This window comes from Syngnathus floridae, chromosome 4 (assembly GCF_059516105.1).
Source record: "Syngnathus floridae isolate MCC-2025c chromosome 4, RoL_Sflo_1.0, whole genome shotgun sequence".
In the NCBI taxonomy this organism is placed as follows: Eukaryota; Metazoa; Chordata; class Actinopteri; order Syngnathiformes; family Syngnathidae; genus Syngnathus; species Syngnathus floridae.
The window spans coordinates 12,173,654-12,199,431 of NC_142416.1; the positions used below are offsets into that span (position 1 = coordinate 12,173,654).

The 25,778-nt window shown below is 38.6% G+C and overlaps 1 protein-coding gene across 4 annotated transcripts; it reads left to right on the forward strand.

Moving 5' to 3' along the window:
• The first annotated feature begins 156 nt into the window (after positions 1–156).
• On the forward strand, positions 157–25,521 carry gcgrb (glucagon receptor b). 4 transcript variants are annotated; one of them, XM_088374385.1, is made up of 14 exons: positions 157–581; positions 15,478–15,628; positions 15,703–15,799; positions 15,885–15,995; positions 17,744–17,832; positions 18,022–18,125; positions 18,373–18,529; positions 19,207–19,366; positions 19,618–19,678; positions 19,858–19,927; positions 21,173–21,261; positions 23,173–23,317; positions 23,513–23,554; positions 23,821–25,521. In XM_088374385.1, the coding sequence occupies exons 2-14, from the start codon at positions 15,575–15,577 to the stop codon at positions 24,238–24,240; spliced, it is 1,599 nt and encodes a 532-aa protein (XP_088230511.1). In that variant the 5' UTR covers positions 157–581; positions 15,478–15,574; the 3' UTR covers positions 24,241–25,521. The 4 variants fall into 4 exon arrangements, with proteins under 4 accessions (XP_088230511.1, XP_088230510.1, XP_088230512.1 ...); XM_088374384.1 differs by having other exon boundaries at positions 15,888–15,995; positions 18,019–18,125; XM_088374386.1 differs by having other exon boundaries at positions 15,888–15,995.
• The last annotated feature ends 257 nt before the right edge of the window (positions 25,522–25,778 follow it).

Consider the following 25,778-nt stretch of genomic DNA (forward strand, 5'->3'; position numbering starts at 1 on the left):
AAAGTTGCGCAGCTGTTGAGAAAGGAAAAGCTTTATTTTGAAAAGTCTAACCAGGATTTTTTTTACTCATCTTGGCTTCAGTGACACATAATGCACCCTACCTTTTATTTTGAAGGTAGTAGCCGGGAATCCTCTTAAATGTCTTGGCTGCTCTGACAGATATCGTATTCGAGTGCAACGCGCCAAGACTCTCTTCATCAAACCCTCTGCAACATTAGCGAGTGCATTACCAGAAAAAGCGTTGCAAGACACTGAAATAGAGCTCAGAAGAGTTAATTTAATAACGACACAGGTCAGTCAGTTCACTTTCTTTTCTTTCTTTCTTTCTTTCTTTCTTTCTTTCTTTCTTTCTTTCTTTCTTTCTTTCTTTCTTTCTTTCTTTCTTTCTTTCTTTCTTTCTTTCTTTCTTTCTTTCTTTCTTTCTTTCTTTCTTTCTTTCTTTCTTTCTTTCTTTCTTTCTTTCTTTTTTTGCTGCACTCGGTGATGCGTCTTGGTTGCGTGCCTTGGACTGCGCCTGGTGTGTGATGGACCTCTGGAGGTGTCTGTGTCCCCGGGGTGCAAGAGGACACCAGCAAGCTTAGGTAAGAAAAAGTCTTAGTTTTCATTGAACATTTACGTTTTGTGTATGTTTTTAATTGTACCGAATGTAGGCTGCTAAAATGAAATTGCTAGATCACTTTCTATGGTACGATTAAAACTTTGTCTAATGCAAGTCCACATGGCGAAGGTTATTGCCTCACTAGTGGTATTGTTGCTTTTATAACAGATTGCGGTTTGCCTCGCATTACTGTACAGTTGATAGTGAAATAAATACCCTTTTCTTTAATGCCGATCATCATGTGATCATAATACGATATATTTGATGATGCAATTCCTTTTGCTTTGCTTTTCCTCAAGCAGTACTTGATTTGGGGAGAGTGGTTATCATTATTTTTGTTGTCAAGCCCACATTAATATAAATTATAAATTGTCATCACATGAGGAAAGACATTTTTAATAACCTTGTCCAAAGAGGTTTTGTTGTTACCCACATGACAATAACCGGCCTTTCTGCCAGTCTGCAGGATTGTGCAAAAACTGCTGCGTTCCGCTCAAGTTTCTTTGGCAGAAACGCACGCACGCACACACGCGCTGGGAACTTATTGGTGTATATGAGTCTTAAAATAGGCACAAAGTGCACCAATTGCCTAATGTCCACTAATGTCTTGCTGAAGTTAAAAGCTAAGTTTTTGATGGAATTTTATTGATCAAAAAGCAGACAGGGACAGAGAGTTGTGACAAAAGGGAAGCGAGTGATTGCTCCTCTGATCTCTGAGTCTATTAATGTTTGAACCAACTTCGGTTGTCATCAGAGCCTATCTATCAGCCTGATACGAGCTGTGGGACACATCTCAGTCTCATTTCTACCACAGATTTATGATGATGATGATGATGATGATGATGATTAATAATACATCTAAATCATGAAGCACCTTTTATCTAAAAGAAAATCTCAAAGTGCCCCAGAGGGCTTTTTTTCCCCAGCCAACGTGAGACACGGTGTAAATCTGCGGGCAAGAATGAGGTTTTTTTTTTTTTTTTGCAGATACACACAGCTTGACGCAGACAAAAATGAGGTATTTTGCGCTGTTGTGGGAATGAACACAGATGTCTCAATTTTCCGCCACACAGAACAGCACATGTCCTTCCCTTTGAATACAGTGTGTAGGATGCTCAGTAGTCCTTGACATGGCAGAAGGCAGAAACGGATTCGGTAATGCTCTGTCTGCTGTTAATTGTACTCCACAGTGTCCATTTCTTGGAAATAGATTTTTTTTTTTTTTAATTTGCTGCTTTTCTATCACCTATTGAGTGAAATTACTTTGGCATATATACATACTTGCTGAGTGGAGGGTGGGAGGGGGAATGAAATCCACACTTTCGCCTCTTTATTGAATAGGTCACTCACTCCATGCTTAATACAAATAGGAGAAATGGTATTTCTATTTCAGATCATTTCAATAGGAAATAGTGAATTAATATAAACGTTAAACTTATTTATCAAGGTAGCACTGTATGGTGATGATGATGTTGTACTGAATGTTAAAATACTAACATAGCACAAGAGTTGAGGTCGGTCCATTGTAGCAGCTCTTTAACTCGATCATATCCTCATTGTATATTCTCTATATACTCTTCATTGTACATGCCTGACACCCCAGGTTCAACATGGTCCACTGCTGAATCGTCAGTAATCACTCCTGCTGTTATTTGATCTTCCCGCTGTGAAATGACTGACGTGATATGCGCGATATGATATAACTCGTGAGTGAAAGCTGCAACATCTGCTTTTGTCAGAATATCGATCATCCCGCATAAGCAGTTTGACGATTACTGCTAGAGAAGATGCCAGTCACTACTGTTCAAGCATAACAGAATAGACTCCACTATTGTACTTGCCAGTTTGAAGAAAAAAAAAAACACAGTACAACATGTAATTGCAGATGAAAATGCTGTTGTAGTTCTTGCTGATTGAAAGCTGATTGTTTTGGTTTTTTTTTGCAGCGGCTTCGCAGCCTTACTGATGTGTTTGGAATGTGAAACCGACTCATGTGAAAGCTTGTCCTGAATATTTCATATCTGTTTTCTTTGTATGATCTTCCATTTGATCTGCCTCTGTTCTTTATTCATTAGTGTGTTCCGGTTCTGCTTGACTGATCATGCATGAGCACTCTTGTCACGCCTCTCTGACACAAAGTCAGTATATCATTAACAAGCGCGCAATGTTAATGCTGGTTAAAGTGTTTATTTCATTGTTCCTGAGTTGTTGCTTGTTTGCACTTAGCTATGATGAGCTTGATCTAGTCAATGATGGTGTAGTGGTGCCCATAATCAACATTGCTTCGTTTCCCATCCCGTGATGGTGTGAATGTGAGTGAGAAAGGTTGTCTTTTTCGATATGTGCCTGTTGCCTGACTCGCAACCAGGTCAGTGCGTAAGCAGCGTCCGCCTTTTGCCTGAAGTCAGCTGGCACAGCATCTCGTGACCCTGAATGGGATGAACAGTGTGGAGGATGGATGAATACATTTGTTGCAGATGCAGTATTAGGATTGTAGGTTGGATTCCTTCCTTTTCTCCGTTATTCTCTTTTTAGAAAAATGACTTTTTAGTGACAAGTACAGTAAAGAGGCGTGCCATGCTCGTGTGTGTATGTTCAATGCATGCGTGGTGAGCGAAGGTCTGCGCTACAAACAGAATTGTTTATTTAATCAACACAGACCGAGACTGGCCTTTGACGCATGTTGTGTCTCCCTCACACGCGCGTGCATGCATGTATGCACAGTTGCACACACATGAACACACACACACACACACACACACACACACACACACGCACACACACACGTGTCTCTTCATGACAAAATCACATTAATAATGTTCCTCCTAGTCCAAAGCTGATGTCACTAATTTGTCTGTAAATGACCACAGGGAAAAGGAAGTCATGCTTGCCCGTTGCCGTGCAGCAAAGAGAAAGAGACTTGCAGGATATATTTTTTTTCCACACTAGTGAAATTGAGGTGCATTTTCATATCTCTATATATAGTTATGTAAATCTGTGCCCAGACAATCGCTGAAATTCATAATTTTACACGAGCAGAAAACTGGCAAAAACAAAGACGCAGCTCATTCAAATCATTCACTTCCCTTATTAACATTTTTTTTTATGGTTTACAGTGTTTAATTTTTTTTTAATAGCAATGACATTCATGAGGCACATTCCTTGTTAGATATCAACATATTTTTGCACTTGCTTGGCGATCTAGAATTGAACTTGTGAGCACATTTGAGTCTGCAACATAATCTCACCTTGCAACATTATGCAATTAAAAAGGGTATTTAAATCCTACAAATGACTATTTATAGCTTGTGCTTGACCCCATGTTGAGGATTACGTTACTTTCTTGCAAACGTTGTCGTAATGACAACAGTTCACTTGTTGATTCTGCTTAATGCTCTCAACCACTGCTCCGTTTGCCCTCTGAAATATGCAAATTAACACCGACCTGGAAAATGTTGTAGCACAAGTTCATAACGGCACATTCTGTTATAATGTAGTCAAGGCGGTGCATGTTAATGAGTTATGATGTTTGCGCATGTGTCACACGTTGTTTGTTTGACAAAATTGTTACTAATCCACACAAATCTAATCCTTATTGTGCTCGCCAACGCCTCTGCCTGCCAGTGAAATGGAAAAGCTGGAAGAGCTCTGTCACATTCATGACGCACCTGCGTCATCTGTCACCTCACCTCATCTCACCTCTCTTTGTATCCAAGTCTCTCATGTGTCCTGTTCACTCCATGATAGTGATCATCTTTGCTGCCTGATGAGGAATGGCGTTATCCACATTTCCCCTTTGCTTGAAATGAACCATCTTTCTGTCCTCCACTACATTTCTCAGTTTCTCCCATTTTTCTGATGGCTCCTTTTCAAATCACCTCTTTTCTTTATTCCTCAACATGCTTTCACGTATTCTGAGCATAAATTTGATAAAGCCATTTACCTCTGATGCGTCCATTAAATCTCAAATAATTTTTCCCTTTTGAAATTAATGGAAAGGCTGAGTTCTTTTGTTATGTGTTTTTTTTAAATAATGGACACAGCACTCAGTAATATTTTATTTTATAAAAATATGCATTGTTCCCTCGCTGTATTACAGTTTACCTTTCGCGGTCTTGCTGTTATTGGATTTTATGCTGGGCGTCAGTGTATTATGCTTTTATTAATTTATTTATTTTACTGTGTGTGAATGATAAATGGCAAATGGAGTGTCTGTCTTCTTGTGCTACTGCACTGTTTGTGTACAAATATCTGCTGCTTTAAAGTGTTATTACCTTCACATGATTTTATTTGCATTTGCCCGTTAACCTTTTCGAGAAATGACTAAAGTTACATGCACTGCTGCCACCATAGGAGGCCCTTCATTTTTCTTTTACTATGAGGTTTCGCTTCTTTGAATGTTTGTCCTGTATATCATTCCAAATCCAAGTTGCAGTAGAAGACTCAGCATAAGGGCAACCAAGCAATGTCTGCCAAGCAATGTCAGTGGTGAAACTTTAAACTTCAGTCAATACATATTTGATATATTTTTAGATATTTTTTCATTCATCCTGTTTCCAAACTGCTTGTCCTCACGAGGGTCTCGAGTGTGCTGGAGCTTATCCTAGCTGACTTAGGGCAGTAGGTGGGGTACACCTTGATCTGGTCGTCAGCCAATTGTGGCACATAGAGACAAACAAACATTCACGCGAACAATCCAAATTTAGAGAGGCCTGTTATGCATGTTTTTGGAATGTGGGAGGAAATCAGAGTACCTGGAAGAAAGCCACACAGGCACAGGCAGAACATGCAAACTCCACGCAGGAAGGCCAGAGCCGAAATTGAACCCCACACCTCAGAAGTGTGAGGCGGATGTGCTAACCAGTGTGTCACCGTTCCGACCTAAAAATAAAAAATTGAATAATTTTGGGGGGGGATTAATCCAGGGGCTGCTTACAGTGTGTTTTGGGGCCCAATGCCATCTGAGGCATTGCCCATCCCTGACCTACAGTATACGAATACTTTGACATAGACATGAAGGTAGTGTGCTTATTTCTGTGGATTGGAACTTAATAATTAGCAGATTTTTTTAAATGTATTTTCTGAAATATATTAAAGAATGCACATATCTTTAAAAAGAACCAACAGACGAATGGTGGAAATCTTTGGATAAGCCTGACTTGGAACAGAAACCGTTAGTAGCATACTTGGAACATGTAATTAAATTTGAAGATGTAATAAGAGGACATAATATTCTATAGTGTGAATGGCTAACATGGAAAGGCAGGTGAATAAGTGGGAGGATGATGAGAGACAAATATCGAATGCAGTCTCTGTGAATAAGTCAAGTGGGACATTTTGTACATGAGCATAAGAAATTTTCTCAAGTGTTGCCCTTTACTCCCACAAGACAAGATTTGAGAATGGATAATTTAGCTACTGTGTACAAGTATGTGACTGTCTCTTAACAAGTGCACATGGATCGTATTTGACAGGTAGACATTTATACCGTCTGGGATATCACTTGTCATGTCTTTCAGTTACTCCCACTTAATGTTTTAGTCATGCTGCCTGTTTGTTGTCATGGCTCCTGTTGTTCTGACAACCATTATCGCTCTTGCACAATGGGCACTTCCAATAATGCTGCTAATTGCATGTCAGGTTATTATGAAAAGAATCAAACAATGTTGGTTACGCTGAGTGAATGGAGGAATCAGACAGATCAGTGACATTCTTTCAGAATTTACACACCTCGGAGGAAGCGAGAGAGAGTGGGGGGCACACAGAGTAATGCAATGTCAATTACTTTTTTCTCTGTTAGACAAGGCAATTATGTGAGCACTGCAGAAATATGCTGAAAATTATTCCCGGTGGTCATATTAAAATATTTTTCTGCAGCTTCAGATGCATTCATCTATACAAACAGGGGCTAGCAGTGGGCCACCATCTTTGGGGGCCATCCACAGCAATCCCTACAACCCCACTTAAGCATTATTTTTCGGGCCATGTCCAATTAGCAAACTTAATGGAAATGGACCTTGATGCATTGATGTAGATATTTAAAAACAAGACGTTTATGGCTAGAATAGTCATTTACCACATTAGCAATGTATGGAGTGTATTCCTGATTAGTTTAATATCATACTCATTGAAAAATAGATACTTTATTTAAAAAAATAAGGACAAACTTTTGAATGGTAGTCTTTACGAACAACAAAAATCTTTATGTCTTTTTCTTAGGTCGAAAAACACAAAGCATAGAAATTTCCAACACACTAAACGTTCACTTAAAGAATAGATAGGCACAGTAGATGGAGGGTGTATACAATAAAATTAGGTGCAACCCCAAGTTTGTGTTATCAAGAAAAATATACAAAATAGGAAATAAGATGATATGAAATAAATTCTGCAACGCAAATAGCAGAACAAATTCTGGTTGAAATAACTCAAGCAACGACTTGTTAATAAACAGCCTCGAGCTCGGAGAAAGAAGCGAGTAGTAGCCCTTAAGAGACAAACATTATCACTCATGGGAGCAGCACATCATCACCAGATTACTAAATTAGATTTACTAGTTTAATGTACAGATCCATACATGTGGCGCATACAGCGACCGTGCTGACAAAAGTAAATACCCCACAAAAGCTTACTTTAATTTCACACATGATAAGTTAGCAGTCGCGCTGCACATTATATTCAAGCAATTAAAATTATTTACATTGAAGCAATTAAAATATCACATTAACATAATAATGCAATAAGCAAAAATCTTAATTAGTAATATAAAAGTAATAGTTTTCCTTGATAATTCCCTAAGGGTGTGAATCTTAGTAAGTAATGCACACAATATAACAGTCAGCACAGATGCTAGAGCTACGAAATGTTTTTGCTGTTCCACCAATAGTAGAAGGCAGTGCTATAGGGGATCACATCAACACGCTTATGAAGCTCAATTTACTTTCACATTGCAGGACACGAAGCCCAGCTAGGATTTCTTTTTAAATCCGATGTGTTTGTGACGTGAAATATACGCACACAAATCCAACTGACTCTAATGCTCATGAAACATAACATCACATGTATTTGCTCCTCTAGCGCGCATCTCCCACTAGAAATCCCATCAAGGACATGAAGAGATTGATAGAAGAGCAAGGGCGGAGGAGGTAGAAATGTTCTGGAGAAATGAGATGTTCGTTTCTCTATATCTTCATTTCATTACTAAAGATGTTGTCACGTCATTGACATGTAACACAAAAGATGTGCCTGTGCGGCCAAATCATTATTATCACCACAAATGTCCACTGTATGCTTATGTTCATGTAAGATCAAAGTCAAATATAAAATTAACACTTTTACCTTTGGTTTGTACAATCAGGAATGGTCAATCCCAAACCTGTGAGCTCTGCACACAGCACATATTTGGCTTTTGATGATGTATTGGTCAGATGAGTGTGGACTGAGCGGCCATAACGCGAATCCATCGGGTACATATTTGATGTACATCCAAGACTGGGTTGAATTTGGGTTAGTAATAATAATAATACTAATAAAAATAATAGTATTTGATTATATCCTGGACCGGGCCAGATTTGAAATAATAGTAATAACAATAGTAATAATACATATTTATTATTATGTATTTATAGATGTATTTACTTATTTATTTATTTATTTTTCTGGCATTGAGGCGTTTTATACACATTTATTATTATGTATTTATTGATGTATTTACTTATTTATTTATTTGTCTGGCATCGAGGCATTTTATGCATGCACTCGAAAAGGTTTGTTTTTTTTCCCCGCAGCCAAGCCCAAAGTGAAAAATGATAGAGTAGGTATTGATCAGTCATACTCATACGGATACAGACTTTATGAAGCGCTGCAGTTTCAAGCATTTGCAGATACCTCAGTGTCTTGGATAGCTCCAGTACACCACTTATAATCTCAAACTATGTGCTCCTCAAGCATGTGTGTATGTATTTATTTTGCGGAACATTAATATGACAATAGGCTCCAGCATGCCCGCGACCCTGTGGGGACAAGTGGTACAGATAATGGTTGGATGGATGGATTAATATGACAGCAAATTCAGTTTATTACATCTCACATGATCAGATGGGATTGTGCTGTGAAATGGGACCAGCTGCATATTGCAAATACTTTGTTGGTTCACATCTGCCATGCATAATATAAATGAGATGTAATAGGTTTTGTGTTTGTGTGTCTAATGTCCATGGGTGAAGGATTGTTAATTTATGCATTGGATACATGGGAACATATGCTTGAAAATTATGCGAGCGCTCCCCTGTGCGTGTGTGCCGTTAGTCAGTGGGTGCACGCTTTATCACTGCTGATTAGGTGGAAAATTAAGTTCTCATTAGCTGTTGGCCACACACATGCCCTCTTGTTATTTTAAGGGCCATCATGGAGTCTAACATACTCTCATGTGAACTAATCATGTCGATTATTGTAGCGCTTCATTTGTTCAGGGAGGCATCAAACATATTTCCCATCTCAAAGGTTTCTATCCTCATTTAGGCCTTTGCTGACCTTAAGCAAGGGACGGGGTATAAACCATTCACGCTTAAATTCTCACCTTTGGACAATTTTTTATATTGATTGATTGATTGATTGATTGATTGATTGATTGATTGATTGATTGATTGACAACTTTTATTCCGAACATTCAAATACACAAACAATACCGAGCTTCCCATTTGCTATCAGACAAAATCTCTTCATAAAACCAAATGAAATTGAGGCAGCAAAATAAACACAGAGAAAAAAAGAGAGAGAAAAAAAGATATTCGGAAAGGAGTGAGAAAAAGCATAGCTTTCGAGTTTTCAATGAATGAAACGTATATTTTAGCGTGTCGGAAGGAGAAAACAATCTAATGCATTTTATTTGAATGTGAGACTCAAGTGGACAGATTTTGGAGTATATTCTACAGCATATCCATTTATCTGTCTGCCTATCAATTAATTATTTCATCAGTGGGGAGATAGTCATGAGACTCCTTGATTAACCTCCAGAATTCTTTACTCCAAGAAAAGTTGGACAGTTTTTTTTAGGAACAATAGGTCCCCTTGTTGTTTGAGGAAGATGTAGCTTAATGCTAATGTGTGTGTTTTTTTCATCATAATATTCAGCATGTATACAGAAAAAGTTTTTTTTTTGTCTTTGTGACTTTTATCCATAGAGCAATTTCTTTTTACAACTTATTATAGGTACACAGACATCAAGAAGTTAAGTCTGAAAGCATTGAAAGTAAGCCTGCATTGTAATGATGAAGTTAACAGAAAATATTAAAGGAAAAATTAATGACCGAATTTTGTTTTCAGAAAATACATTTTAAAAAGCATCATTAGGAAAGACATGACTCATCAAGAAAGAAATAAAACTAATGTAAAAAGTCAAATTAAATGAAAATGGGTTGAGCGGAGAAAGTGGAGAAAATGACTTGATTGAACCCTTAATAGCATTTGAGAATTAAAAAATAGCCATAAAATGGTCAGTTTAAGAATTTTAACTACTGCATACTCTATGCACTTCTCACTGCCTGTTGCCATGGTAACACATTCTCTGACAATACAATTCAATCTCCAAGCACCACTGATGACTAATTCACTTTAGGGGGAGAAATTTGCATTTCTGTCATGTTTCATATAGTTTATTGCTTTTAGTTAGTATGCTTGCTCAACACAAAGTAATGGTTGACACGTTGGGTAGAGGAAAGCTTGAAGGTGATGCAGTGGTTAGGATTGCAGACGTGGAGCTGGCGGGTACTCCAACACTAATAGTAATTGGGAGGCGCACACACTTCTTTCAATGTCACAAGTCCCCTGAGGGCAATATGTTATCATGATCAACAATGGTAGTTTGAATTAAAATGTTCAAACGAGTGGTTCTCAAACTGGAGTCCTTGGTTCCCTGCAAGCCAGCAAAATCATTTTCTTTGACACTGGCTGGTGAATGTGTGCACACGCAGGTGCAGCATCAGAAGAATGTTAAAATGATAAATAAAAAAAGTTAAAATGACCTATGGTCACACTGTGATTAAAAATTCAAATCATTAGCATTACATGGATAACTGGTGACGATAGTTTTTTTTCCCTTTTGGTGTTGGCAGGGGGCGGGTCAAGGATATCGCAGCACTCCACATAACACATTTTTGTTTTGTTTTACATAGCCCATAAAGATTATTTTAATTATTTTTATGTTCCCTACCAAGGACAGGTGGAAATGTGAAAAAACAAATCAGAAAATACCCCAAAATCAATTATCTGGCCTGGCACCTTGCTGGAGTTCATATATCAGGGTGGGGGCATTGCCTCTGCAATTCTTGTCACTACAGGTGACACACACTAGTGATGAGCACATCCTTCTCTTAGTGAGGCCATTTGAATACCGGCTCTTAAATTCATTTGCGTGGTTTAAACTTGGGCTTTCAAGCAAACTTACGACCATTGTGAGGATCAGCAGTATGAAAAATGAATGAATGAGTGGATATTGTTAGCACCATGTAGTATAATCTGTTGCTTGGATACAGCGCTTGAGTTCATAAAATGTCTTAACAACTAAATATAACCAACTTTAATTCAAGAGTTGAAGTTGTCAGCTAAATTTCCATCCATCCATCCATTTTCTGAACCGCTTAGTGTTTGATTTGAGAGCAAAAGGGGAAGAGGTGGGAACGTGGGCACTTTCCTGACAGCTTGGTGGATGAAGCTGTCCTTCAGCATGCTGGTCTTGACTCCTGAGACTTTGCAGTCAGTCTGCCCCCCCGCAGACTGAAGAAGCATCACCCACACGACAGGTTTCCTAACACGTGATGAGGTGTCGTTGGTCCAGGCACCCGATGATGTGCACTTACTCACCTTTTCCACAGCAGCACCATTGATAGTCAGAGGGTCATGTTGGGTTTGCTTACTAGGTTTCTCATCACTGCTGATGTTGTTCCTCAGCAAGTCTGTTCTCGTTGGTCTCATCATATCCTTCTCTGGTAATTGATTGATGGCCTGACGAAGAGGGTAGCAAAGTTCAGAGGTTGACGTTAAAGTTTATTTATATACACACACATACGCAACAGCACAATTACTTGGAAGGGGAAAACATTTTATATGTAGCTTGGGTTTGAAACATCTATTTTTTAAAATTTTTTTTTTACACCAGCCTGGAACCTTTGACACAGCTCGTATACTTTTATATTTCTGCAATTGGGCAGTCATTCACCTGCGCAAACAACCAGTAATGGAAAAGATAACCACCGCGATTGTAAAGACGCAATTTTATCAAAATTGTGTCGTAAAAAAAGCAACATTCTATTCAGGCTGAATATTGCTTGTGATGAACCCATTTGATTTTATGTCTAATCGTTCTTATTTTACATCCAAATCTGCACTGAATCGATGGACCTACAAATGTGAAAACAGTTTTTTCCAGTGCAATGTTTGTGTCCAACATCTTGCGTGTGTTTTCATCTGGGTACCGCGATTGTCTTATTAAACAGCACATGTGCTGTCATGTATGTAGAAATAACACACACATACACACATGCACATGCAGACAGAGGAACACACTCACAAGGACTGTTGTGTCCCTTATGTTGGCAGTTGTCACACTTAAGATTATGCGGTCAGCATTGCATGACAGACAGGACACACACTCTTATGAAATCTCATATATATACATATGTGTGTGTATATTATATATACAGGACTGTCTCAGAAAATTTGAATATTGTGATAAAGTTTTTTATTTTCTGTAATGCAATTAAAAAAAACAAAAATGTCATACATTCTGGATTCAATACAAATCAACTGAGATATTACAAACCATTTATTAATTTAATTTTTGTTTTTTTAATTGCATTACAGAAAATAAAGAATTTTATCACAATATTCAAATTTTCTGAGACAGTCCTGTATATATATGTATACACACATTTATTCAGGTATGTTTGTGTACGTCTGTCCAATATCTGAACTTATGTTTTTGCTTGTTTTCTGGCTGCTGATGTGGCTCTTGATGGACACTAACAACGCATGGAACATTTGTCTTACTCTCAGCTCTGTCGTTTTCCTTCCTTCCTTATCTACGTTCACGGTTAACTGTTCTTCACAACCATTGATTGGACGCTTGCCTTTAAACATGACATGACACTGGCAAACGGAAAAAGAAATTCCTACATTTTTCCACTGAAAGGTTCGTTTCAGTTCAGCAACAATATGGTTTGTAACAGTAAACCCTGATGTGGCTGGTGTTTTCACTGCAGGCTGTGTGGATAGAAAGCGGATAGCTGAGTCAGTTATGTACAGTGTATGCTCAGCATGACACAATGTAACCTGCCAATTAATTCAACAAAGAAGAGGAACAGTAAGCAAAAGACAACAATGGAAGATGCCCCTCTATTTGTCTTTATGTGACTGCTGATTATTTTAATCTTTCCATGAGGCGTTTGATGATTCTCAGGAAATTGTGCTGATTTTAGTTTTACCAAGTTTGTGCCATTAGATATGAAAAATGATTGTGGTTCATACTAAATTTTGTGAGAGTTCACTTTTCCTGGATATCTTATGTGTTTACTCATGCAGTGCAAATTTTATCTCCACCAACCAGCTCTCTCTTTCCACTTTGTATTTAATTAGTTATTTATTCTATTCATATTTATTTGCCAGATTTTTGCTTTGTCTGGTCTTCGTCAAACAATTATTTTTTGTACTCCATCTGCTTTGCTTTACATTTGTATTTAATTTAAAAAAAATGCATAATTGTCGCAGGGCACACATGAACAATCATAGACAAACCATTCTCACTTAAACATAAAACCAATTAAGACAAGCCAAAAAATAAATTCAAAATCAAATTTTTTCATGGAAATGTTTAAATCCAGTTTTTTAATCACTGCCGTCTGGGCGGTACTGCAAATCGTCGACATAAATGTTTTATAAGTAATATGCATGTGTGCATACATACTATGCAAATGCATGAAGCTCGGCCAAATGCTGGTTCATTGATGATAACCTTCCAACAGATCACCTTGATCCACGCTCACACCAATATGCACACAAAGAGAAATTGATGTTACTGCTTGTGATCTTTCTTATACAGACTCTTATTCATACCTATTTTATTTCTTTCATTTGCTTGTATACACTCTTGTTGAACTTGGGCACACATTACCTCATAAATGACATTCAGTCATTGCAAACTGCAGTGCATAAAATTAAGATGTGCTCATTATGCAATTTGTGCTGTTTTTAAAACGATGTTGCACGCCCTAGGCTGAAAAAGAAGCAATATCCTGAATGGATATGATGACTTCCTTAAATCACAGTTTGGGAAAAGGAGCAATCGAATGTAACATTATTGTTTGCAGTTTGGAAAGATAATATTAGCCTAATGTTTCACGGTAGTTTAAAAATTGTGATTGAAAAGCAATTGTCATTTGGGACCATAGCAACATGACTAAATAAAATTGTTGTTACCTTTATCCGTAACTATCTTATGGCTCCATCTTCTGTTTATGCTTTTGTGGTCCTTTTCAGTCTGCAAACAAATGATGCACCGTCTGGAAATGATCATTGTCATTGACGTTTTTGTCTCAAATAAGAACCGCATCTTGTTTTGAAGAAGTAGAATGTTACAGGAGTCGACAATACCGCATTGACATTTGTCTCGAAGATGTTTTGAAGTGAAGGTGACAACTACCGGGACTGAATATGTTGTGATGCCTACGCATCGAGATGTCGATGTGTGTCTCAATGTCAAGAGTGGGCAAACAAAGGTGAAGACAAAACAGATTGGAACAGAATGGAATTTGAAACGTTTTAGCCAAAAATGTTTTCACACATAAGGTGTTTTTTGCAGAAACGTTTCAGATTCCGTTTTGTTCTCCAACTTCGTATGTGAAGATGCTCGACCAGTGTCTCTAAGTCATACCACGTCTCCTGTCTTCAGAGGCATAGCTGGTAAAAGTCATGTATTTTTTTTTGTAGCCATCCATTCATTTTTTTTTCAGCCTGTTCTCATTTAGGATAACTTGGGCCTGACCTTAACTAATTAACTTTTTATTTTATTTTAATTATAATGTTTATTGGCAGCCAGCCTTGGTAGCAGTGAAAGACTACATTTGGAGGAACAAAGACATGCAGCATGATGAAGGAAATGGGTTTTTTGAAGTGGAAAGTAGTGACTCAACTTTATACGTCAACATAACCAATGGGGAACCTTGGCCAGTAGCATAAGACACAAAAACCTTTTGAAATTCTTGAATGTGTTGAAGTCTAGAAAATCACATCTGCACAGTTTCAAATGAAGTTCTCAAGGGACGGAAAAAGTAGGCAAAAATCTGAGGCTCACATCAGACAAAGCAACCCGTCTTTATTTTAAAAAGCACATAGAAAATGGATGTCAATGTGCTTCACATAGTTAAAAGTAGCCTAAAATATTTAGCAGCATTAACCTAGAAAAAAGCTGTATACATTTTTAAACACAAAGTAAAAAAATGAAAGTAGCTTACTAAAATGACAAATACAACATGCAGTGTAAAAGATTTTTGGAGAAAAGTATTTTAAAAATGCTTTGAAAGACGTTAATCATAGGTATGGATTTATAAACATTTACTTGGTGCTGAACTCACTTCACATTTGTGCGTAGCATAACAGCTAAATGCTGCTTCACCATGTTTGCTTTGAACTCTGGGCTTAACGAATTGTCCCAAGTCTGCAGACCTCAGAACTCTACATTCTTTATGTTTCATGATCATTTCTTTAATTTAATCAGGACCTAAACCATTAAATCATCTTACCAGCGGCGTGGGGCCTCCAAATTCTTCTCTGCTGTTATTTGTGATTTCCATCCGTGCTGTCTGACAACTCGCTCCCCATGGTGTGTACAGGACCGACAGTGAAATCGGGCCCGGAGCACCTCATGTGTGGGGCTTCCTCCTCTGTGTTCTCGTCCCCACCTTCCTTCATCCTCCCAGCTTCAGTGGGATGTCCCAGGTGGGTCTCCTCTTGGCCTTGCTCGTGCTCTGCAGCTGCACAAAGGTACGACCTCCGTCCTGATTCTGAGCTCCACAGTCACATTCGAGCGAAGGTCAGGACATTAACCCTTGCCACAGGTGTCTTCAGCCACATCCCTGGAGCGTCTGAAGGAACAGTGGAGCAGCTACAAGAACCAGTGTTTAGACTTTTTAAACTCTGTACCCCCCACAACAGGTGAGCCCTTTTCTCCCACCACTTTGGAAAGAATGCAGACGAATGCAACGACTGCTTTTGCCAATTTAACGTGCTGTGATGCCAGCAGGGGCAGTGTGTAATAGGACCTTTGACCAGTATGCCTGCTGGCCTGATGGACTCCCTGGAACCACAGTCAATGTCTCATGCCCTTGGTTCTTGCCATGGCATTATAAAGGTCGGTGTTTTCCTGAATGGCATCAAAAGAAATGTGCGAGTGTGTGCCGTCTTTGTGCTCAAATGTGAAGGCGGAGAATAATGAAGACAGCAAAGGAATCAAAACAATTGCTGTTGATTTGCATTGGAGAATAATGAAGACAGAGAGAGAATCAAAATATTGACTGTTAATTTGCATAACTCATTAATTAAAATGAGCCTTTGTTTAGAAAGCATTAGTGGATCAAGAATGACTAAATCCACAAAAATAATCCACAAAAAGGATGAATGTATACTCTTTTTCATAGTCAGCTCAAGTTAAGATGGTTTTGCACATGGGTGGTGTTTTCGTTCTTTTGATTGTTTTGTAGACATGCGCAGAGAGAAATGGGCGTCGTCGTGGGAGATTTTCTTCCCAGTCAGTGGAAGTAGATGATGTACAATTTTAAATATTTTTGTGATAATGAATAATTCTCTCACTAAATAATTGTAATTGGGTAATTATCTGTGGCACATGGCAATCAGGGACACTATGATGTGGCATAGTGGTTGGGAATCACAGAGCGACACTAATTAATTCTCTGTAAGTGGAAATACAAATGATTTGATTCTTCTTAATGGAGTTGGCTTATTTCTTCAGACTCTGAGCTGTTTGAGAATAAGTAGTGCCCCCCCCCATCCTCCACTTTCTTGACTTCCAAACATTAACAGTAGAATCTATTTTGTCACCAAGGCCAGTGTTTTGTGGGAGAAGCAAGGACAGAAGATGACAAAACACCAAAAAGTAATGTTATGAAATGAAGACTTTTTACATTTTTTTAAAGGTTATCTTTTTCTACAAGTGCCCTGAGATTGACTGGAATCCAGTCCGGGCTGTAGTCCCAAAACTCACAGATAAGATTTGATTTCTTGCAAACCTGAGCAGGATTAGTGCTATAGAAAACATAATGCTTGGATGGACAATTTATTTTGAAAAAGGGTCATCTCTTGTCCGTGTCTTTCATAAGCATGGACAAATGTAGCAATTGAATAAATCCAGAAAATCTGAGTTATAGAAATGAAGGCTTTCTTCCACAGTTGCACGCTTAGTTTGTGTCGGTCCTTTTGAATCAATGTGGCTGAAAGGAGCCCAGAGCTCATATAGAGACTATTGTTACCATGTCATTACCTAATCACTTGGTCAAGCTTCACACTATGGTGGTGATGAATATGCTTTTGAGTCGATAAGTATATATAATTTCAAGGACTACGTCTATTTCATGATTTTGTTTTTTTATGTCTATGTTAATGTTTTCACGTGTGTTATCTTGACTTTAAGTTGAAGTTTTTTCATAAAATCCCAGTTGACTGTTCTATGCAAAACGACTGTATATTTAAAAATCTAATACAAAAGTTGAATTGTTGTATTGTGTTGATGCAATCAGGCACAAAAAAAGAAAGAGACCACCTCGTTTGCTTCAATGTTTTGTTCATTTTATTGTTTGGCGCCACTAGAAGTATATCAAATGTGAAATGCCTTAAAGTATTATTTTGGCAGTACATTGCCAAGCTATTTGTGTAAGAATTGATAAAGTGATTTGGGTTTTAGAAAACGTCTCAATCAGCTCTTAAATTCCACTCTCTTGAGCTATTTTTATTATATTGGTCCAAACAAATGTACATTTATTCATACAATGCTTTTAAAATGAAGATTACATTGAAGGAACAAGGGGGGGTCTCTTAATTTTTTGTGGGGGTCCTCATCATGTATGTATGTGCTTGTTTGAACAGTCCAGCAGGGTTTGGTGTACAGATTCTGTGGCAAAGATGGTAGATGGGCCCAGAAGAATACTAGTGAATGTGAGGATGACCCTGGCCAGGTGAGTGTTCGTCCGTGTTTCAAATGATGCATGCTAATATGTGACTTCTTAAACCACAGATGGGCAGCTAATATTAGGACAGGCTGTAGTATAAAGTCTATGTGAAATTTTTGTTCATACAGCTCTTTTCTATGCAGAGTAAAAGCTTTGCATGATGATAAAGCCCCACCTCTGCTTTGTTTACAGCAGCAGTATGGTCGCATCCTCAGTCAGTTTCGGATCATGTATACTGTGGGATATTCGCTTTCTCTGGGAGCTCTGTTACTGGCCCTGGGAATCCTCATCAGCTTCAGGTAAATTATCCAGTGGAACAAAACAAGTGTAGGAGGAAGAAACAGGCAAGGAATAAACAGGGGAAAAAATCATAAACATTAGCTAGAACAATGGAAGCTAGAAACTAATCTTAGACGGGAGTCAAGTATGAGGATTGAGAAAGTCGTACTATATCCCACGAGATAGGGTTGCAATGAGAAGAAAAGTGACAGGACCTGACAGTCTCCATGAGTTGAACCTTGTCACACAGTTTCAACTCTACACCAGGAAGCTGCACTGCATGAGGAACAACATCCACATGAACTTGTTTGCCTCCTTCATCCTGAGAGCTGTGTCCATTCTGGTCAAAGACGCCCTGCTGACCCTTACGTTGGACCCCAGGAGCAGTGGTGAAAGTCGGGTTCAAACCTGGATCAACATACCGGTGAGAGAACTCGCATCACAGCAGCCTCTAGGAGAATTTGATACCTTGGCAGTTAAGCTCATTTCATGAGTACGGTTGGCGTGTTCACATATGCACAAAAAATGCTGAGTCATCGATCTGAGTTCGTTTAGAGGGTTGAAAGGAACCAAGTGTGAAAACACCCTAAAATCAAGGGTCCCAATGGAGACGAATTTATAATAAGCATCAAATAAAAACAACAAAAAATCATCTTGGTGTAGGAATGACTATATTTAAAGCTACATTGGAAAAGAAAGAAAAATAAACGTTTTGACCATTTGAACTATTTATAGCACACACACATTTAAAATGCATACATTATTAGTGTTGACAGCAGCCCTGCCTGGTCCACTAATAATGTAGACCACTTAAATAAGTGAATAGGGGTTGCCATAGCAATGACAGTTCGCCTTTTTACTGCAATTTTATTTTAATGTAAATTTTTCATATTTTTGTTTTTATTATGTAACTATTCAAACAAGAAGTGACATGTGCACACGAACACACATACGCGCACTGCAACAAACACACATTCTTTTGAGATCACACTGAAATGATCATGAGGCAATTGACTCTGATAAATGAGCAAGAACAAAATGAAAGCACAAGAGTGAACATGGTTGCAGTTCTTGTCTTATTTATCCCCCACTACTGTGCAGGCTGTCATGTGGTGTCGGGGCGCTATGGTGATGATGCAGTACACCGTGATGGCCAACAACTATTGGCTGCTGGTAGAGGGCATCTATCTGCACAGTCTGCTCGTCATCACTGTGTTTAGTGAGAAGAAGTACTTTTACATTTACATGGCCATCGGTTGGGGTAAATAGCATTTTTTTGGCATTATCACATAATAATACTCTCAGAGTCATCATTAACTGGCATGGTTATGTGTCATATATGTATACTGGAGTAAAACTATTTTGGAATTTTGGGTAGGCTTGTAGAATGCAAGTAGGCCCAGTAAAAAAAAAGGTCTTTAGATGAGGGCTAATCGATGATGTGTCCTTTTTATGCCTTTGTAATGTTTTTCTTTAGATTATCCAACCCTGACATTTCTCCTTCATTCTCAGGAGCACCACTCGTATTTGTTTCGCCCTGGATCACAGTGAAGTACCTCTATGAGAATGAAGAGTGAGTCATGTTTTTCAATGGGATTGTATGCCTCTCTAATCTAGCTTTAGGAGAAATGTTAATTTCATTTATGCACAGCTCCTAGTATTAAGACACCGACTAAAGCGTGTTTGTGTTTCTTTTGTATGTGTGTGCATGCCCACGTGCGTGTGTGTGCGTTTGTGTATTTGTGTGTGTAGGTGCTGGGAGAGAAATATTAACATGGGATTCTGGTGGATCATTCGTTCCCCAATATTGGTTGCTTACCTGGTAAGTCTATTCACTGTGTCTGTCTTTGTTTTTGTGTGGCAATATGTGAATCAAGTACAGGTGGCAGGAAAAAAAGTACTGTATTTTCCGGAATTTTAAGGCGCACCTAAAAACCTAAAATTTTCTCAAAAGCCGACAATGCACCTTATAGTCTGGTGCGCCTTATATATGGACCAAATTTCTAAATTTAAACTGGCCCAAAGCATTGTGTCATGAAATCAATCATAAGTGGCCAACTGAATACTATGAATCATGAATCAAAAAGACTATGGGTCATTATTTTGTGATTATAAAGTAATTTGTTGCAGCTGAAGTTGAAATAAAAAAGATAAAATGGAGAATGATTTGATTTGGATTAAAAATCTGACATGATGCATTAATGGTGCACCTTATAGTCCGGTGCGCCTTATATAAGGACAAAGTTTTAAAATGGGCCATTCATTGAAGGTGCGCCTTATAGTCCGGTGCGCCTTATAGTCCGGAAAATACAGTAAAGCGTTTCCTTAGGAATCAGGTTGAAAATCCTAATTTTAATATGGTGTTGACAATATAGGTTCTTATTATTATACGTATTGAAGAACAGGTTTAAGTGGCATTTTAACATGATTACTGCCTTGTGACAAAACAGCATTTACAAATCATTACGAGGTGGCTGTAATAATATAATCTTAAACTGCTAGGTTTACAATCAATCTTCTTGTAATCAGACTAAAGATGATATGTTTCAAAAAGAAATGGAACAAAGTAACTCCACACACAGCCAAATGGGCACATGCACACACTCACGTACTCACACACACATCGCGGACATCGTCAAGCACCCTCTCTGATGACAACGCACATTAATTGATAGGAAGCGCATGTTGTTAGCTTTCCACTTGTGTTTATGTTGGTGTGTTTATAACAGATTCAGATTGTGTCCACTTGACCGATAACATTTTGAGCATTTCTAGGAAGTGTACCCGAACAACATTTCCCATGAAAGGCACAAGACTCACATATGAAAAGATATTTTCCAGTGATTGATGTAGTGTTTTGTAGTGTGTTTTTCGAGATCATATGGACTGTTAATGAGGATTTGAGTATGTGTATTTACCCATGTTGTTATTTTTCTCCATGGTAACTCTGTGTTTGCGTATGTGCAAGTACATTTGTGTTGTATGTGAAGCTGGACAGGAAGTACTGGGAGTAAGTGTTATAAAATCAAAGTAACCCAGATACAGTCACTGTCTCTTGTCATTGCAGATAAATTTCTTCATTTTTGTACGAATCATCAAAATCTTGATGTCTAAGCTCAGAGCTCATCAGATGAGATACACAGACTACAAATTCAGGTTAGATTTTTTTTTAATGTAATTTCAGTTGAAACACGTCGACTTGCAAATTGCATACAATTGCTGTCTAATGAGCCCCTGCTATTCATGGGGGAAAGGGATTGGACCAGACCATGAATAGTAATTTTTCACAAATAATTGACAATTCCCTAAGATTGATGTCAGGTGTAGATATAATTGCCTTGGACAGATGACCACTGGCTTGCAACAGGGAGCAACAAGGCAACATTCCAACAAAAAACATGCAACCGAGTTTAAATAAAGAAGATAAAACATACTATTCCTAACTAAGGCCTATATTATTCTGTTTGTGCTTAAGTCTTTATTTTTTACGCGCCTGGCTAGCACACCTTCAAGTTGTGGCTATTGTTCCATCCAGACATCTGACACACCTTCCTTGCGTAAGTTGGAAGTTTGTGTACAGCCACCAAAGAGGCGTGATTCCGTGAAGGTGGCCCCAATTTCCAGAGCGTGGAGTTTTCATGAGAGCTCTGAATTCCATAAAAATGCTTAAATTTTATTGTGAAATTAACTTGCATTGTGGATCGAGAAGTTATCTTAATGGTCACAGACTACTTTGAGGGAGCATCTGTTTTTGCATTTTGCTAAATCCAATAACAATAACTTAATAAGATTCAAGCTGTGCTCATGACTAAGCGCTTGTTTAGAGCAACATGCATTTGCACACATTTGTGTTGCTCGTGCCTCACCCGTGGGTGAGGCACTTTAACGGATTTCGATCAGCATAGATTAAATGAAAGCAAATGATTCAAATCTGACTAATGGCTCCATTACGAGGACTCCAATTATTCGTGAGCAACGCGTTCAAACACCCAGCCTGCAAAAAGGTGATAGAAAAAAAGTCCCCCAGCACTAAACTCTTCTTTTTTCGCCATAAATGTTCATGTTTGGCCATGGACATAATGTTGTCGGGACACATTCGTGCAGTCGGTGAACCCCCAGACGCTGAAGCTCGAGTCAGCTGATCGGCGGGTGACAGCTGCCACTGTGACAGATGTAATGACTCCAAACATTCAATATGATGTTTCACCTTGGGGCGCTGGCCTTACTCAGCCTCTGGAGTGTGCAAGAGGAAAGGCACCTCAGTCTATGAGAGAAGGCGGCATAAGTGAGGTATCAAGAGGAGAGATTAAGAATGCTCATTTCAGGGTCACTCCCTTTATTTATAGTGTATAAGTAACACACTTAAGTCCACGGGAGGATCTGAGCAGCCAGAAAAGTGTGCAGCTGTGCGCCTTTCCTGACTTAAGCACATACGAGAATGTACCCCAATTGGCACGCAACCAACAGCTGTAGCCTATATTAGTATAGTACTCATGTATTAAATGGGAACGACTAACCTGAGCCGTGAGGCATACTGGAATGCCTCAGTCTTGCAGATGCTTCAATGGTTTAGCCCACAAATATACAAAAACAACTATTATCCTTAAACACTTAAATGAGACTACATACACGTATCTTTAACATTGCTCTGCCTTTCAAAATGCAGTGCTGCAGTCATCCGTCTGATGCATCCTGTTTTTTCCGAACAAACAAAAGTATCATCTCACAATATATATGTCTCAGTAATCATGTCCTAAAAATGTACATAATAAAATGAAACTACAGCTGTCATGTTCTGTAGATGTAAAAAGCAGGATTACGGAGGATTTACCAGTTTTCATCACATACAAAGATAATCTTGAAATATTATCGGTTTACTACCTGCTTTCAGTCTTTTAGTGTTTCTCCACTTTGTGGCCAACACTGGAATTACACCAAAAATGAACGTGGCCAAAAAAAAAATAGTTACTAAATACTTACTAAAACGAATTTGTGAAATAGTGGGACTATGAACCAACAATGTAGCCTGTTTACTGTACATCCTTCAATGTTTGTATTTTGGTCCAGATTAGCAAAGTCCACTCTGACTCTTATCCCTCTGCTGGGGATTCACGCCATTCTCTTCACCTTTGTCATCGACGAGTCCGTCCCAAAAGGTTCCATGCTGCGCCTGATACGGCTCTTCTGTGATCTCCTGTTCAACTCCTTCCAGGTCTGAAGTAGTACACAGTCGTAAATACACTACTACAATATGGAGGCTTGCATTTGGTCAATGAAATTCTATGATCTTGCCCAAAAAAAGACGGAAAGTTATCGTGTACCATTTCCATTGCTGAATTTATTTTCTGAACAAGCCAAAGGGAAGAAAAAAAATTCTCGCACTTGCCAATTCTACTTTTCTCCCCAGGGGCTGCTCGTTGCCATCTTGTACTGCTTTGTCAACAAAGAGGTGAGAAAGGTGATCATATACTGAGGGCCTGAGGCTGTCATTATCACCGTCCTTGGTTTTTGTTGTTTTTTTCATCTTTGAAAGCTTTGCTCTACTTCCGCCTTCACCACTAAATGGTGCAAGCGTATTGGCATTCTAGTGATCACTAAAAATTGAAATGTACCCTTTGACTAGGAACATCCATCCACTTGAGTGTCTTATTTAATCTCCCCCATCATGAACATGGCTCAATGCCAGCAGCTATCAGCAATCCCATTATCCCCCAGGTGCAGTCAGAAATGCTGAAAAAGTGGAAGCGGTGGAAGCTGGGTAAAGATATTGATGAGGAATACCGACACACCCACAGCCAGACGCCACACGTCAAAAGCGGCAGCATCCCCACAGGAAACCTGCCTGATCTCCTTGACAATAACACCAGTGACCCGAGTGGGGGCTCACTGGGGACACCTCAACACAAAAAAGCTGACAGAGGCTCATCCAGCCCCACAGCGACTGATGAAAACCGCCAGTTGGTCGTGTCCTACAGCAACAAGATGGGGAAAGTCAGCAAACACACCTTTCACCTCTCCTTCCTGCCCCAGCGAGGCTCCGCTAGCCATGCCAGCAGCACCCCGGAGGACCTGTGTCTAAAAGAGAGGGCGCAGTGCCACTCTTACCCATTGGAAGGAAAAGAAACCAATGTCTGAAGCTTACATGAATGTGCACTGATCAGCAAGACTGATGCTTTTAAACCAATGAACGAGTTAAAAGGAACATGTAATGGTTTGAGAGAAAAAATAAACAAGACCTGAGGGACATCAGACATGCAGACAAATTGATGAGTCCAACTAAAATCATGTGTGTGACTGTGTTAGTGACGGTGTACTTTTAATGTTGTTGGAAATATGCTTCTGTTGTATGTGTCTTTGTTGCATCGGATTTGCATTTGTGCTACTCTACAACATGACTCTCTCAATGCCTTTGAAAAAAGTTGATGGAACTGATTGTGAACTACTACAGCATGCATCACTTGAACGCATCAGCACCTAGAGCAGTCCTTAAAGTATTACAGCAGAAGGACTACTAGCGCGTCTGTCGCATTGTTTAAATGTTTTTTTTTTAAGTGACCAAAGCCAAATGGGTGGAGAATTGTGTATACATTTCAATGTGTGTCTTTATTGTTACATTTTTCAATGTTTTATCTATATTTTGGTAAATGTATAATGGTGAAATATGGGTGTAATGTTTGACTGTACTAGCTGCCACATCTAGATGTTTTGAAATAGTGTCATTTTCACTCACAGACAATACCTAGTATCATGCTGGCATTGTAAGATTTGAAAAGCAATGTAACACAAATTGAGCGCTTGTGTTGCAGTACGTGATGCTGCTTTAAATCACCAACATCATGCAATTCTGTCATCGCTCACATTTTCACCTCTCTATTTTATCGGAAGGATGCGCGCACACGTATAATTGTATGGAGCGCGTTTGCTCAAAAGTCCTTGCACAATAACTTTCCATTGTAAGGGGAAGGCCATGCATTTTGTTGCTGCTGCACTAGCAGTTCTTTTGAAAGAATAGCACAGTCACTGACGTGATCTTTGTACACATTTTCTTCTTCCATTGAAGCAGAATGTGCCACGTGTAGCCAATGGCTTTTTTATTATTTAAAAGAAAAATATATATGAGTAAAAAATGTATTTATCTTTTATTTTTTGTTTTTTATTTATTTTCCTTCAGATTATATGGTAAAGATTAATTTGTTGTACTGGAATATGACAACATGGAATTTAGTCTGTAAATATGTATATGGTGGGTAAAATAAAATGCTGACTCAAGTCTTAAAAAAAAAAAAATCATTTCAAAAGTCAGATGAGCCTACAAACAAATTTAGCTATGTGAAAACAGTAGTAGTAGTACATGAAAGTCAATTTTTGTGTTGGATTGTGTCTCTGTGGATTCAATTAAATGTGTTCTGGTCCATAAAACAAGTGTATTCCAAGTGTATTTCTTTTCTACATAACAAGATGATAATGATTATTTTCACAACAGCTGACAAATGGATGGTATTCATTAAGTAGTAAATCTAATGTGTGCGTGTTCTCGTGCTTAGCATTGCAAAATCTATAAACTGGAGAGCATAACCGATGATTTATTAATCATATGTTCTCTTTGAAAACATTGCAGTAAGCAGATTTGAGTACGGCGGTCAGCGAGAATCAACTGAAACTTGTGATTAGCT